Source organism: Engraulis encrasicolus, chromosome 12 (assembly GCF_034702125.1).
Source record: "Engraulis encrasicolus isolate BLACKSEA-1 chromosome 12, IST_EnEncr_1.0, whole genome shotgun sequence".
Classification (NCBI taxonomy): Eukaryota; Metazoa; Chordata; class Actinopteri; order Clupeiformes; family Engraulidae; genus Engraulis; species Engraulis encrasicolus.
The window spans coordinates 16139477-16154476 of NC_085868.1; the positions used below are offsets into that span (position 1 = coordinate 16139477).

At 42.6% G+C, this 15000-nt stretch overlaps 1 protein-coding gene across 1 annotated transcript in view; it reads right to left on the reverse strand.

The window, feature by feature from the left end:
• ahr1b (aryl hydrocarbon receptor 1b) overlaps nucleotides 1–15000 on the reverse strand; it is a 123524-nt gene that overhangs the window by 68482 nt on the left and 40042 nt on the right. Inside the window, exon 3 of the mRNA XM_063211710.1 lies at nucleotides 2211–2335. Coding sequence (XP_063067780.1) covers nucleotides 2211–2335 — 125 coding nt within the window. The remainder of the gene's footprint in view (nucleotides 1–2210; nucleotides 2336–15000) is intronic.

Below are 15000 nucleotides of genomic sequence, written 5' to 3' on the forward strand. Positions count from 1 at the left end.
GTGATTGGTCAATCGTCATTGTAGGTTGTGGTTTAGGGAATGTAATTTGCTGTTACATTTGCTCTATGGGAATGTAACTTTTCTACGGTTCTTCACTAGTTCCCCATATCCCCCTTTCTATTTGTGCGAGAAGACTAGGAGTGAAGACATCAATGTGCCGAAGTCGAAGTGCATCGAATGTATTACTACACCTTTCGTTACACTGCCATTTCTTTGTTTAGATATAAAATCGCCATGTTTCATTTGGAGCAACTACTTTTGAATCGGTTAAAGGGACACTCCACCCATTTGCATTAGACTTTCCATTGCTAGACACCCAGTCATACTTTTGAATGGTCATGCAACACTCTCTCAATTCCCCCTGAGACAGGAGAAATCCTTATTCACCTCTTAACACTTCCTCCTCCAATGATGTAAAAATCGTCATTTTGCATCATTGTAAGAGGAAGTGTAAGAGAGGTGGATTTCTGTTGAAACTACAAGCCTTTTTCCCACCCTTTCAACCCCGAACATAGGGGGTTGGACCTAATGCGCTAACAGACCTATCACAGATCAGTGTGACAGTGCTTTTGAAATCACTGGCATTGAGGCTGCAGTACTGGCAGAGCTGCCTGGCTGTGGCATTTTGGGGATTGTTGTCACAAATCCACAAGCACTAAAAAGTCATTTTCTGCCTTTTCTCGGCCAAGAAGGCGCCAAATTAGAAATTTATGCTACTATTCTATTACATATATGGCCCACTTTCAATACATATTCATGTCTACACCGGTGGAATGCCCCTTTAACTAGTCATGTAAGGGTGTTTAACAACTGGTCCAATTTGGTCACTTATAACTTAATGCACCCAGTGCTCCCAACAGGGCCGGTTCTGGCTTATTTGGTGCCCTAGGCGAGTTTGATTTCTGCCTACCAAGGAGGTCTGCATTGATCTACACTATCTACAGCATCACAAAGCATGGCAGCATAACAATTTTAATAAGCTACACATTTGTGCTGTCTTCCAAACCAATTCCATTTCTGGACTGGAAATAGTGGTGCATTTGTGAGTAGGAGAATGAGAAGGGCTATCTATGTGTTTGGAGGGACAGGGTGAGAGAAAGGGAGAAGAGCTGTCACGCTATTGAATTTCATTATATACAAAATATAGTAAATAGCCTCACTTGTCTGCTGTGCATGGTTCTGTTACATGATTAATGTAGGCTATGTCATTCTGGTCTGGAAATTAATGTTTTTTTAAGCTTACAACAAGCAGGTAATTCATGTGGATGGAAGGAGATATGGCAGCTAAAATTGTTTTAAACATTGCACCAGTCTTACTTTACATTGCTTGTCAACCTAAGCAAGTATTATGATATCAGGTGGGTGTTAGTGAGTAGTGAGTAGGCTACTAACAGCTACTTTACTGGATTTCATTGCTTGGCATACTTGGCTAATGTTAGCATGCTAACTAGCGATTTCTCTGATCAAAAACAAAGCTCCTTTTCTCTCTAATTCCAAATAGTAACCTCATAACTATTAGGCTTTCCATAATCACAAACGGTTGCTGATTAAATCACATAGTTCCAAAACACCCTCTGAAACTCCTGCATCATGCAATGAGTGGTTTAATGAGAACATAATAATCTCCATCCAGCAGAGCAGCACTACTGTTTGCGCTTGCCCCCTCTGTCTCTCCAGTTAGTCTCCAAATTCAAAATAGATCGAATGCTGTCACTCGTCCCGCCCCCTTTCTCAGAACTGTCTGTTTATTGGTTCACAGACTTCCCAGAGACAGTTGGAAGAGATATTACTATTGGCTGAGGGGCGCTTTGCCGTGAGGAGCGCTTTCGCCACTCTTTGTTGATTGCGACTTCATAAAAAAAACTTCATATCGCAAAATTACGCATAGGAGAGCGCCATTTCGGCGCTCCTTCTTCACATGGCGCTCTAGGCGACCGCCTAGCCGGCCTATGCTAAAAACCGGCCCTGGCTCCCAAAGGCAAAGCTGAGCCAAGCTAATGCTAACGCATTGGTGCCGCAAGCTTTGCTGACTGGGGCTGCGTCTGAAGACGAGACAGGTCGGGATGATCTCATCACAGGTCAGCGAAGAGCATACTATATTATTGAAACACAGTGGACTGTACCTTTGTTTAAACCTTGTTTTTGGCATTTTGGCAATGCCTGCTCGCTGCACCACAGCATCCCAATATTTAAGTGAAATCAAATCTCACCTGGAGCAGTAGCTCTCCCTCCGCCATCCAACTGTCCGAGAGGCCCGTTGGCTTGTTGTTCTCATGGTTACTGCTGCTGCTGCCGCTGCCCGTTACGCTTTTGGAGACGTGGTTCTTCAGTGCTTCTGTACGGAGAAATAAGCAACAAGAGGATGTTCATTAATATCATTGTTGGCTGTTTGCATGATGGCATGTCACAACCCGCACAGGAGAGATAGAGAAAGGGATAGAGATAAAGGGGGGGAAAGAGAGAAAGAGAGAGAGAGTGAGAGAGAGAGAGAGAGAGAGCAAGAGATAGAGAGTGAGAGAGAAAGAGAAAGAGAAACAGAGAGGAAGAGAGATAAAGGGGGGGGGGAGAGAGGGAGAGAGATAAAGGGGGAGAGAGAGATAGAGAAAGAGAGAGAGAATGAGATAGAAAGAGAAAGAGAGAAAGAGACAGGGAGAGAAACGGGGGGAGATATATATAAAAACTTTATTACAGGCTCAGGGCCCACATTGGACACATTACAATACACACATCAACAATACAATAAAAAAATACACATACAATAAAAGGAAACTAGTGAAGGCATTCATGCCAGTGTTACCAGATAGTAGATATATATCTTACACAGCTATGACTTGGATCAACCAATTGAGCGATAAGCTCATTTTTTGCACAATCAAGCCTGCTCATGAACTTAAAGGTAAGATTTCTTAACAGTGCCATAAACGTAGTTAGACCAAATTTGCAGAATGACCCACTTGCTCTAGTACTCCTTGATTTCTTTAAGAGGATCCTAAGACAATCATTGTAAGCTACTTTCAGTTTCAGTAGACTCTCCTTCTTGTATCTGATCCAGAGAGCTGTATCCAGAGAGCTGTATAAAGAGGGGAGCAGTAGGTTCTAAACAGGTTGACTTAAACATCAGTAGTGCAGATAGAGAGATAGAGAGAAAGGGAGAGAAAGAGAGAGAGATAGAGATAGATAGTGAGAAACAGTGAGGGATAGAGTGAGGGATAGAAAGAGAAAGAGAGATAGAGAGAGAGAAAGAGAGAGAGAGGGAGAGAGACAGGGAGGGAGACAGATAAAGGGGGAGAGAGATAGAGAGTGAGGAATAGAAAAAGAGATTGAGACAGAGAAAGAGAGAGAGAGAGACACACACACACAGAGAAGGAGAGAGAGACAGAAAGAGATAGCGAGATAGAGAAATATAAATAAAGAGGGGGGTGGAGAGGGGGAGGAAGAAGCTTCAGGTTTTTTTGTAGAAATGTTTACACAGTGCTGCTGAGAGATGTCACAGCATCTTATGCGTACTACACTAAACACAGTCCTCTCAGCCACAGCAGCCCCGGCCCTCGTTAACTATTCATGGCAGACTGGGCTGAAGATGACTGCTGGAAAGAAAACAGACAACACACACGCATGCACGCACGCCCTCACGCAGACAGGGAGGCAGGCAGGCAGGCAGGCAGGCACGCACGCAGGCACGTAGGCTGGCACACACGCACGCACGCAGGCATGCACGCACGTATGCGCGCAAATATGCACGTAGGCAGGCACGCACGCACGCACACATACACGCACACGCACACAGATAGGCAGGTAGGCACGCACACACATGCACGCACACACACACACGCATGCACACACTACGGCATCGTTACTGGAGCAAATGTGCAACTACCGAGCATCTAGTGTGGTGACAGCAACACCAGTCATTCGAAACCAAACCAAACCAAACCACAGGCATTATGGCGGTGGCGAAGGTTAATTAATGGTTATACTCTCCAGATGAGGAACCAAATTACCCACAAATGCAACTCTGGTGAACAGGTTTGCCATATCTCTATCTCTCTCTCTCTCTTTCCCTCTCTACCATGGCTTAACGGTGAGGCACTTGTCTACTCGGCCGGGGCCTTTGCCAACCCTTCCCCGTCTCTCTCTCCCAAAACGTTTCCTGTCTCTCGCTCAAACTATCCTGTCACTGAAAAAGTCTAAAAGACCAAAAAATATCTTCAGCCGTGCATGGAGGTGTTGTTATAAATTAGCTTTTAACAAAATGGCAATGACCAAAAAGATCTGATATAAAAAAACATACTGGCGATAGAGAGTCCAAAGTGGTGTCCAATGCCTTCTTAGACCCTTGTAAGAGCCCATCGATGCTTGCCTCTAATCTACGTGGACCAGAGGAAGGAGCAGAGCAGCACAGCAGCAGGGGTGGCAACAGCAGCAATACCCACAATCCTTAGCTCTCTCCCTCAACAGCATACGCCCCCGGCCCCCCTTAACAGAGATGGCTGGATGTCCCACTGGTCCTTCCTGTGCTAATGGACTTTCGCTGTGTGTGTGTGTGTGTGTGTGTGTGTGTGTGTGTGTGTGTGTGTGTGTGTGTGTGTGTGTGTGTGTGTGTGTGTGTGTGTGTGTGTGTGTGTGTGTGTCTGTCTGTCTGTGTGTCTGTCTGTCTGTCTATGCGTGTGTGTGTGTGTGCGTGTGTGTGTGTGTGTGTGTGTGTGTGTGTGTGTGTGTGTGTGTGTGTGTGTGTGTGCACGTGCGTGCTGTGCGAGCATATGCATATACACTGACCACTGCCAATGTTATTTTTAAAAGCTATCAGTGTGTTTGTAAATGTTCATTCACAGTGAAAAAAAGACCTTAGAAAGAGCAAGAGCAAGAGAAAGCAACATGATCTCCAAAAATTCTGTGCTCCTGGACACGGATGTTAAGGGCACAAAATCCGTGTCCAGGAGCACGGATTTTGCCAAAATTCCGTGCTCCTGGACATGGAATTGTATTCCGTGCTCCTGGAAACGGAATTGTTTTCCGTGATGGACACAGAGAAGTGATCTCTCTATAGGCTACTCCCACAGTTCTATGTTTCCACAGTCTTGTGTTTTCTCAGGATTTTTCTCATTTCTAATATTTCTTCTTAAAAAAATCATTTCCTACTGACAGGTTAGGGTTAGGGATTGTTTTGGTCTGGGCACAACTAGTTTTCTTTCATTCATTATATGAATTTGATAGCCTAGCAACCAACTGGAAAAGGTATTTCTCAAAAATATGTCTTTAATGACAGGTTAAGGTTAGGGAATGTTTTGGTCATGACACAACTTAAATTGCTATAGCATTATTTTGTTTAGGATTAGCATTTGGTATGTATTTTCTAATGATAGAGTTACACAGTGCTGTGGTAATAGCCTATAGAAAGCACTTCCGTGTGCCCATCACGGAAAACAATTCCGTGCCCAGGAGCACGGAAAACAATTCCGTGTCCAGGAGCACGGAATTTTGGCAAAATCCGTGCTCCTGGACACGGATTTCGTGTCCTTAACATCCGTGTTCAGGAGCACGGAATTTTTGGTGATCAGGCTGGAGAAAGAGAGAGAGAGAGAGAGAGAGAGAGAGAGAGAGAGAGAGAGAGAGAGCGGGAGGGAGAGGCAGAGAAGCGTCACAAAGAAATATAAAGGGGTGGAGAGAGAGACTGAAGGAGTATTAGAAATGTGAAAAAAGAGAAAATACACGTAAAGGTGCACTGTGTAATATTTCTTGAAGTTTATTTCCAGAATTCATGCAGCCCATTCACAAATGTTACCTTTTTCATGAATACTACCACCAAATTCTAAGTGTTCATTATGACTGGGAAAATTGCACTTTTCAAAAATTAAAAGGGGGATGTCCTCCATGGCCCAGAAATACATTTTGTTTAGCTGCAAAACTTACTGTACGTTGCTTATACTAGTAAATATTGGTTCATTATTTAGTAAATATTAATGAAAAGATCAAATTTGGTAATAGGCAGCACAGTTTCAATGAGCAGCATAAGTTAGTTGCAGTACCCATTCTGGCCACATTACACACAGGGCACCTTTAACATTTCCTAAAGCTCACAGACGAAAAGAAAAAGCTAAAACATGCAAAGGGGCAAAGGTAAAAATGAAATGGAGAGAGAGAGAGAGAGAGAGAGAGAGAGAGAGAGAGAGAGAGAGAGAGAGAGAGTGTGTGTGAGAGGGAGATAGGGGGGGGGGTTAACATTCCTTTATTAGACCTTTACCGACCCCCTTGCTAGATCACACAGCTGCAACACCTTCAACGTTACAAAACCTTCATAACGTTAAGATAAAAACCCCTCTAAATCCCTTCAGTCTCCTGCCATAAACTCTAAAAAGCTTCACCACACATCAACGTCAGCACACAGCAGCCCTGAGCTCCACTCATTTTGAAATGTCATAACATTAGTGAGCGTTATGTGTTTAAAGTAGAAAATCATTGAAGCATGTACTGACACACACACACACACACGCACACGCACGCACACACACAGACACACACACGTACGCACACACACACACACACACACACACGTACGCACACACACACACACACACACACACACACACACACACACACACACACACACACACACACACACACACACAAACACACAACGCACACACACACACACAAATGTACAGTAGTCAAATGCATGCACTCATGCACGCAAAGTTACGCTCAGACAGATAAATGAAACAAAATCGGTGTGTTATCCTTTGGGCAGCGCAACAGAATGGGCAGCTTACATAAGCCTATGACCTGGGACACCCTGATGCCATAAGAGCCTTAAATAATAATAAAATAAAACAACAACAGCAACAACAACACTCCCTCACTCGCTCGCTCACTCACTCACTCACTCACTCACTCACTCACTCACTCACTCACTCACTCACTCACTCACTCACTCACTCACTCACTCACTCACTCACTCACTCACTCACTCACTCACTCACTCACTCACTCACTCACTCACTCACTCACTCACTCACACACACACACACACACACACACACACACACACACACACACACACACACACACACACACACACATACACGATACAACAAAAACACACATGGTTGGTCCTTTCTGTGTATCCTGGCGAAAGTACCCAGGGAAAATGCATTTTCATGCATGCTAGCACTCAAAAACATAAACAAAGACATTCTAAAAACATACAGTAATAGTTCACTCACATTTTTCAGTGCTTCAAAGAACAATCAAGACATCAGTTCTTAAATTTAATATTTTACTTCGATATGAGATGTAGCTCAGCGCATTATAAAGCATCGGAAAATCGGTACAATCATTCTTAATGGGAAAAAAGTAGCAGCTCAACTCAGGGTTTACGGCAATGCAAATAGCCATTAGGGCAATTTTACTTCTAGTATACTTTCATGGTCATGTAAAGGTCATGCTCTCAATTTCTTTGAAACGATATGTTGGGTGTTTTGGGTCTTTTCTTCCAATAGGATAGTGTGAGAGAGTGAGAGGAAAGTATTGGCAGAGAGTGATGGGAAATTATCTAATTAAATGTAAAGTTAGTTTAAATATATATCATGGGGCTATAATATCATGAGGCTATAGTACCATACAAAGGTAAATTGCAGGAACTACATATTTTGTCAAAATTCAGTTCCACCAAGCCTTATGGTCCAAATATGTCCCGTTTTAGAGAAATTGCGATGCCAAATTTGCAGTACTGTAACTACAATATCCAACCTAATACCGGTAGCATGTCATTTTTCCGACACCCCTTTGGTCCGATTCGTCAATATTCCGAAAATTTCCCATTAATCCTACAGCCCACTAACTCGAAATAATTAAATGAAACCCTTTGCTCCGACAGCTCAATGTTCCGACCAATGGCTGTTTGTGGTTGGTCATCATCCCAGGTCGTATGTCCTGCTTTTCCCGGTGCCAAGTAGACTTCAGCTGCATGCGCTGCGACGAGCACATAGATGTCGTCTGAGTCGGTCTTGCTGTGCTCTTACCAAAACCACCCCTAAACATAACCTGTCATTAATGCAATGTTGCCAAGTTTTACAATTGTGCCCTAACCAAAACCCTTCCTAACCCTAACCTGTCAGTAGGCTATTGCAATGTTTCTGAGTTTTCAATTTGTGCCTTGACCAAAACTTTCCCTAAACCTAACCTGTCACAGACAGCAGCATGACCACTGCGTAGGCTTCAGAGATGACGGTGATCTAAAGCAGCTTTTGGTCGGAACATTGGACTGTCGGGACAAAGGGTTTCATTTAATTGGTAAAAAGTTATCAGAGACTAAGTGCTGTAGGATCAATGGGAAATGTTCGGAACATTGACGCATCGGACCAATGGTGCGTCGGAAAAATGAGCGGACCCCCCTAATACCAAGGCTTTGAAGGCATTTTCCTCAGTTTCAATGTTGGCGTATGTACTGCACTTTGCCTTTGTAGGGCAGTATATTGCATGAACCTATTGTCTGCTGTACAGTAAGATGTTTCAAGACAAATAAATGTTTCCACAATAGCAATGAAAAAAGATTTGGTTATCTCAATGCATACACAGTAAATCACGTTATTGCCTCATGCACACACGGTGTTGAGAAGGTGTATTTGGAGCATTATAATGTGTGGACAGACAGAAAGGCTATTCGAGTCTACTGCTCAAGTAAGCCTACACAGTGCAGTTAAACAATGGGACTTAACACACGATAAAAATCTCACATTTCTTATTACGTATGATGACCCTCCCTTTGGAAAACCAAACATTCTTAATACCCTGTGTCTGCACGCATGGTTCTAAACAGACCAAACAATGTTGTCAAACAATTAAATCTAAATGCTGTTGGTTTTGCCAGTTTTATAGTAATCCTTTTGTCATTGGGTTTCGTAACCTCGCACAATGTCAATCAGACAAGCTGACGCGTCAAATTCACATCGGACGACCCCTGAGGTGACTAGTCATGATGTCATCACCCTGACCCTGAGCCTAAACTTATGGTCGCTTGTGACCTTCGAACCGAACACTGACAAGCAGGAGTGACCTTTACCGACCTTTTGCGACCCCCAGGGCAATGTTGACAAGACATATGTCTGTGTGACTATGTGGACATGTGTGGACGTCTGTGTGTGTGAGTGTCTTTGTCTGTATGTGTGTATGTGTGTGTGTGACTGTGACAGGATTCCCTCCAAGTGTACCAGACCCCAAGGCTATTATAGTCAGACAATAAAGTCTAATTTGGGTTGTCTTGGGGTCATTGTCCGACCCAGATACCATGTTTGCCTGTGACCTTCGAGATTGGACACTGTGTGTGTGTGTGTGTGTGTGTGTGTGTGTGTGTGTGTGTGTGTGTGTGTGTGTGTGTGTGTGTGTGTGTGTGTGTGTGTGTGTGTGTGTGTGTGTGTGTGTTTTTCTGATATGGTTCCCTGCGAGTGGACGAAATTGCCAGTCCATTAAGGTCGGACAAAAAATGGTCTGATTTGCGATAGCTTGGTATGATTAGACATGTCACACTACGCAGCTGCCAGACATTCATGTGCTCTTGTGTCTCTGGAGAGTGTCTGGAGAATTGTTGTCATTGTCATATGTAATGCGAATGCCATTAATGTCTGAGAAAAAATAACAACCCCAAGCAGATCTCCGTGTCATCTCGTATATATGGAGAGGCTTCTGAGGTGACGATACTATAGCAACAACAAAACAGGACGCAAGTAGGCCTGGAGCGTATTGAGTAAATCAAAGTTAATCATATAATCTCAAAGTTCAGATTCTAAGCTTTACGATGATACCTTACACATGGCAATCTGGTAATATCTTAAGAAATTGAGGCATTTTCAATGTGTTTTTTTCTTAAAGTAGAAAACTGAGAATTCAGCTCTGAAGGTCTCTTGCCCATAGAAAAGACATGAGGTTAGTCCTTTTAAAGCCAACACTGTTTTCTGGAGCATTTAGCTTCTTCAAGACCTCAAACTTGCACATTCGACTCGTATGCGATTCTCCAATTGAAATCCAGTCAAATTTACTGTATAATGCAGTATCTAGGCACAAAATCCAGGTTATGATTGAAAAAATCATTGTTTGAGAGCATGTATGTAATTAGGTAGTTATATGCATTCAATATATTGTTGGACACCATTTTGTTCAAATGAGTGTGTACAGGGGACCATGTTTTGGATACTCGTGCTCAGTAAGGAATAATGGCCTATGTGGTGATCAGTTCTAAGATATAAGAACATAATTCACATTTGGGCTTGCATGCCCAGCCACGGGGACCCCGGTTCGAGTTCGGGGTCGGGGGCCGGGGTCATTTTCCGATCCTCCCCTGTCTCTCTGTACCATTCGCTTCCTGTCACCATCTTCAACTCTCCTGTAAAATAAAGGCAAAAAGCCCCTAAAAGAAGAATATAATTCTGATATAATTCTGATATCGGCATATAAATCTGATAATTCAGATATAGTTCTGACAGGTCAGTGTGGTGTTGTAAAATGTTGCAGACAACAAATGAAATGACTTTACACTGTATTCAATATCATGCCCGACCCCACAAAAATCGATTCGATGCAACACAAAATATTGCTTGACTTGCTACAAATTCAGAACAAAACTGGGCTGAAATCACCAACAATAAGTGAAGGCAAAGACCTCTGCAATGCCAGGTGGACAACCTTCAAAACATTCAATACAGTTACTCACAGGGGTGCATTTCTGGAAAGCGTAGTTGTTAGCAGTTAGCAACTTTGGTAGTTGCCAATGGGAAATTGTATTGCAACCAACAAAGTAGTTAACATAGTTAGCAACTACGCTTTCCAGAAATGCGCCCCAGTTGTGGTAAAGAGAAGTCAATTCTGGTCCAATAAAGGTGATTTTCATGCAAACAGTCAATTAACATTAAACAGCTCCTGGACAATTTTTACGATTTTTAATTGTCATTACACAGTTGCAAGTGCAACAAAATGAAACACAATCACTACCTTGCAAAAACAGCAACAAAGAACAAATGATGTCCATAAACTGGGAAAAGTATGGCAAGAGCATCATGCCAGTCCTTCACTTCCAGGAAGCAGCATGAGGCTGGACTCTGCCTTACCCCATGCTCTCTTTAGCACTCTTTCTTAAATGGAATAGTGTTTGGATCCACAATTTTACACAGTCATTACGTAGTGACCCAATATTTTATCGTGCCATCTAAATCGTCAAATAATTATCAAAAATATATCCATGTATTTGATAAAATGCATCAGCATATCATTGTATGCAAACATACAGTACAACATGTCTATCTATTGGAAAGGAGTATAAAACATGTCAATCAGTCATTTATCCAATTCCATATCAATTTTGTGACAAACAATAAAACGGTGAACTAATACGTTTTACACCAGTGCAAGTGTTTACATAATGTTTTCAAAGTGGAATTAAGCTTTATTCTGAGTTAACTCTGAATTAAATGTCTCATGTAGGCTAAACGAGGCCACTGTGTGACTCATTGCCTAGGTCTGAATTGAGGTCATGCTGCAACTCATTTAGCAAATCAAAAAGACATGATTCATCTGTATAGTATCACTGGAGCCACTACTGGAAATTGACCAAGTAAAACATGCAAAATCGTTTTTAGTTGTTTATTTCCAGAATTCATACTATCCATTCACTAATGTTACCTTTTTCATGAATACTTACCACCACCATAAAATTCCAAGTATTCATTATGACTGAAAAAAGGCACTTTTTTACATGAAAAGGGGGATATTCTCCATGGTCTGCCATTTTGAATTTTCAGAAATAGCCATTTTTAGCAGCAAAAATGACTGTGCTTGGGCCATACTAGAAAATATTAGTTTATTACTTAGTAAACTTTCATGAAAAGATCAAATGTGGCAATAGGCAGCCCAGTTTCAATGAGCAGCATAGTTGCAGTACCTTTTTTGACCATTTCCTGTACAGTGTCCCTTTAATGAGTACAAGACAAGACTTAACGTGAGAATGACAACCCACTCTATCATAGGTGTAAATGACGTTGCATGAGGTGGACAAACCCATGAGAAATTAAAAGTTGGCGGGAAACTAATGGGCTGTGTTAGTAATATGAACACAAGACAACCAACACACACACACACGCGCACGCACGCACGCACGCACGCACACACACACACACACACACACACACACACACACACACACACACGCATTCTCTCTGTCTCTCTCTCTCTCTCTCCCTCTCATGCGTTTCTTGACAGTTTTATTTACAGCACATTCTCCTGATGACATCCGTAATGCAGTTGTGTAAAGCTATGAGGTAATGTAAGGTAATATGATAATATTATTATGATAATATTATTATGATAATATCATTATGCCTGATTTGTGTTTGTTTTCATGCTTTTGTGCAAAAGCTGTTCATGTTGCTAGGGAACTATGAGAGGTTGTCACATGATTAGTCATGTGACTTGTTAGCCCCCGTATTATGTAGACAAATTAAGCTACATTTGTTTATGTAACTTAATGTTTGTTAATATACTGTTGATATTCTAGGTCAATTACATAACTTGTGCAAGATCTCCTCAGTCAAGACGAGGGACTTTGCCTTTTGTGTGCGTGTTACGTGAGGATGTTGTGTGTGTTTGTGTGCGTGTGTGTGTGTGTGTGTGTGTGTGTATGCGTGTGTGTGTGTGTGTGTGTGTGTGTGTGTGTGTGTGTGTGTGTGTGTGTGCAGGGCCGGTTCTGACCTCCATGGGGCCCTAGGCAAAAATATGNCAAGAGGCCCCTATAAAGTGCGCACCCCCCCCCCCCCCCCCGCAAAACGCGAACCACAGCCACGAAATTTTACTCAAATCAAGCTTAATTAAAAAGTTTCCCTTTCTGCGCTCTTGAGACAAAAACATCAGATTGTGAACATGTAGACAACGGTGGCTGTACTGAACATGCGACTACCTCATCAGCTGCAGGTGTACCTGGCTCATCTGTGTACTACCTGAACATTGTGCTGGCCCTCCACTGGCTGACTGACTGGAGTCTGAGCTGGTCAGAAACTTAAGCATAGCGCCTGTAAAATATAAGGCTTCAATTAATTTAGCTCCATCAAATTGTTTGCATTTAAAATGACCATATTTTATAGCCTGCCCCCTAGTAGCTTGCCTTTATTAATCTGGTCTAAAACTTAAAAAAAAAATGAATAAGCCTATGATTAGAAACTCATATGTAAAATAAATTATTAAGCTATATAACATGTGCTATTATGAATGTTATCAAACATTATTATATGGTTGTGACGTCATCTGTCGAATGCTCCATTCATTTCAACGGGGCTCCCCAACGTTCGGACGTCTGTTATTTTTCGATAACGGACGGGTTGGTCTATAACAGACCGCTGTCAATGGCAACAAGACTTTTCACTGCTAAAGCGACTTTTCAACAAGACTCTAATCAGCTGCTGTGATAGACAGCACCCGTTGTCCTGGCTACCGCTCTCAATGGCAACAAGACGTTCACTGCTAAAGCCACTGGCTTGTATACAAGTCAGTGGCTAAAGCGAATGTTTCATATCACTCCGCAGGGGGTCCGGTCTTTTGTCACTCTAATCAGCTGCTGTGATAGACAACACCTGTTGTCCTGGCTAGCCTACCTAGCTGTTGCCTAGCGGTGTTCCACAACGGCACTGTTTTGTTTTGCGCAGCAACAATCTTAACATTAAATAGGTCTAAAGAAATGTCCCCGCATGTGTGAATCATTTAAGTATATCCATATAATAAGCGGGTTAACTTTCGGCGAGTCGGTCGCTTTGTGGAATAGCAGCACTTCAGAGAGAACAAGACCCCTCCGCTCCGCGTCGGGGTCTAAAGATTCTCTCTGTCGTGCTGCTATTCCACGGTAGCGACCTTCTCACCGAACGTTAACCCTTACTTATTGTGAATAATGTTTTGTTCACTATTTATTGAGATTCACCTTCGTCACAAGTTTCAGTCATTCACCAATGGTCTGGATTTATTAGTCTATCCAAGCAAGCCGCGCCCCATTGCTATTGTTATCACCCACACACACACACACACACACACGCACGGCACTCCCTCTCCCTCACTCCCTCCTCCTCCATTGCTTAGACTGCACAGACGTTTTATCAAAAATCTTAAGAGCCTGTCAAAACCAAAACCAATGTCTGTGTATGTTGATATTTGCTTCTAAACAATCGAGAGGCAGCCACGCATACAACAGCGCACGCGCAAACTCACACACACACACACACACACAGAAAGGGCACCGCTTCTCTCTCACACTCCCTCCTTCGTTGCTTCGACTGCACTGACGTTTCATCGGGTAAAAGAAACGGCTTGTCAGATTAGGATTCAACTAGTACACCTTTCGAAACAACAGTAAAACATTGACAACACCACCCTTTCCTCTCACATTCTCTCTAGCCTAGGCTACCTGTTGATTCAGTTGAACTAATTGCACAAGCTAAACGAAACGCTACTCAGCTTGTGGTTCTCAACAACTTCTACCTTTTAAAACAACAGTAAAACGTTAATCCCCCTTTTTACAACATGTGACTGTATCGAAGACCTGGGCACTTTTTAACTCTGCATTGTTGTGCAATACAAAAGCCAATTGACACTTCTGCTCCATACGAAATTAGCCAGAAGAAGGATCACAATGAGTAACAACAGAGGAGTTACATTGCCTACCTGACTGCTGTTCTCGTCGCTCATTGTCATGAATTTTATTTTTATTTTTGTCGTTTCCGCAGGGAAAATGACGTTTCATGTTGGACGTTTCACGTTTTGTGTGACTGAATCAATAATAAACCAGAGACAGTTTAGATTCCTATCAAAATCTCTGAATAAACAATGAAATCAGTTCGCATTTTTTTTAAACTCTAAACGTCAGTGACGTAACGGGTCGCGTGAGGCCTTACGCTGAGAGCATAGTGAGCGTATTGGGCGCGCCGGCTCTGATGTTAGGGCTGCTCGATTATGAGGAAAATCAATACCACGATTATT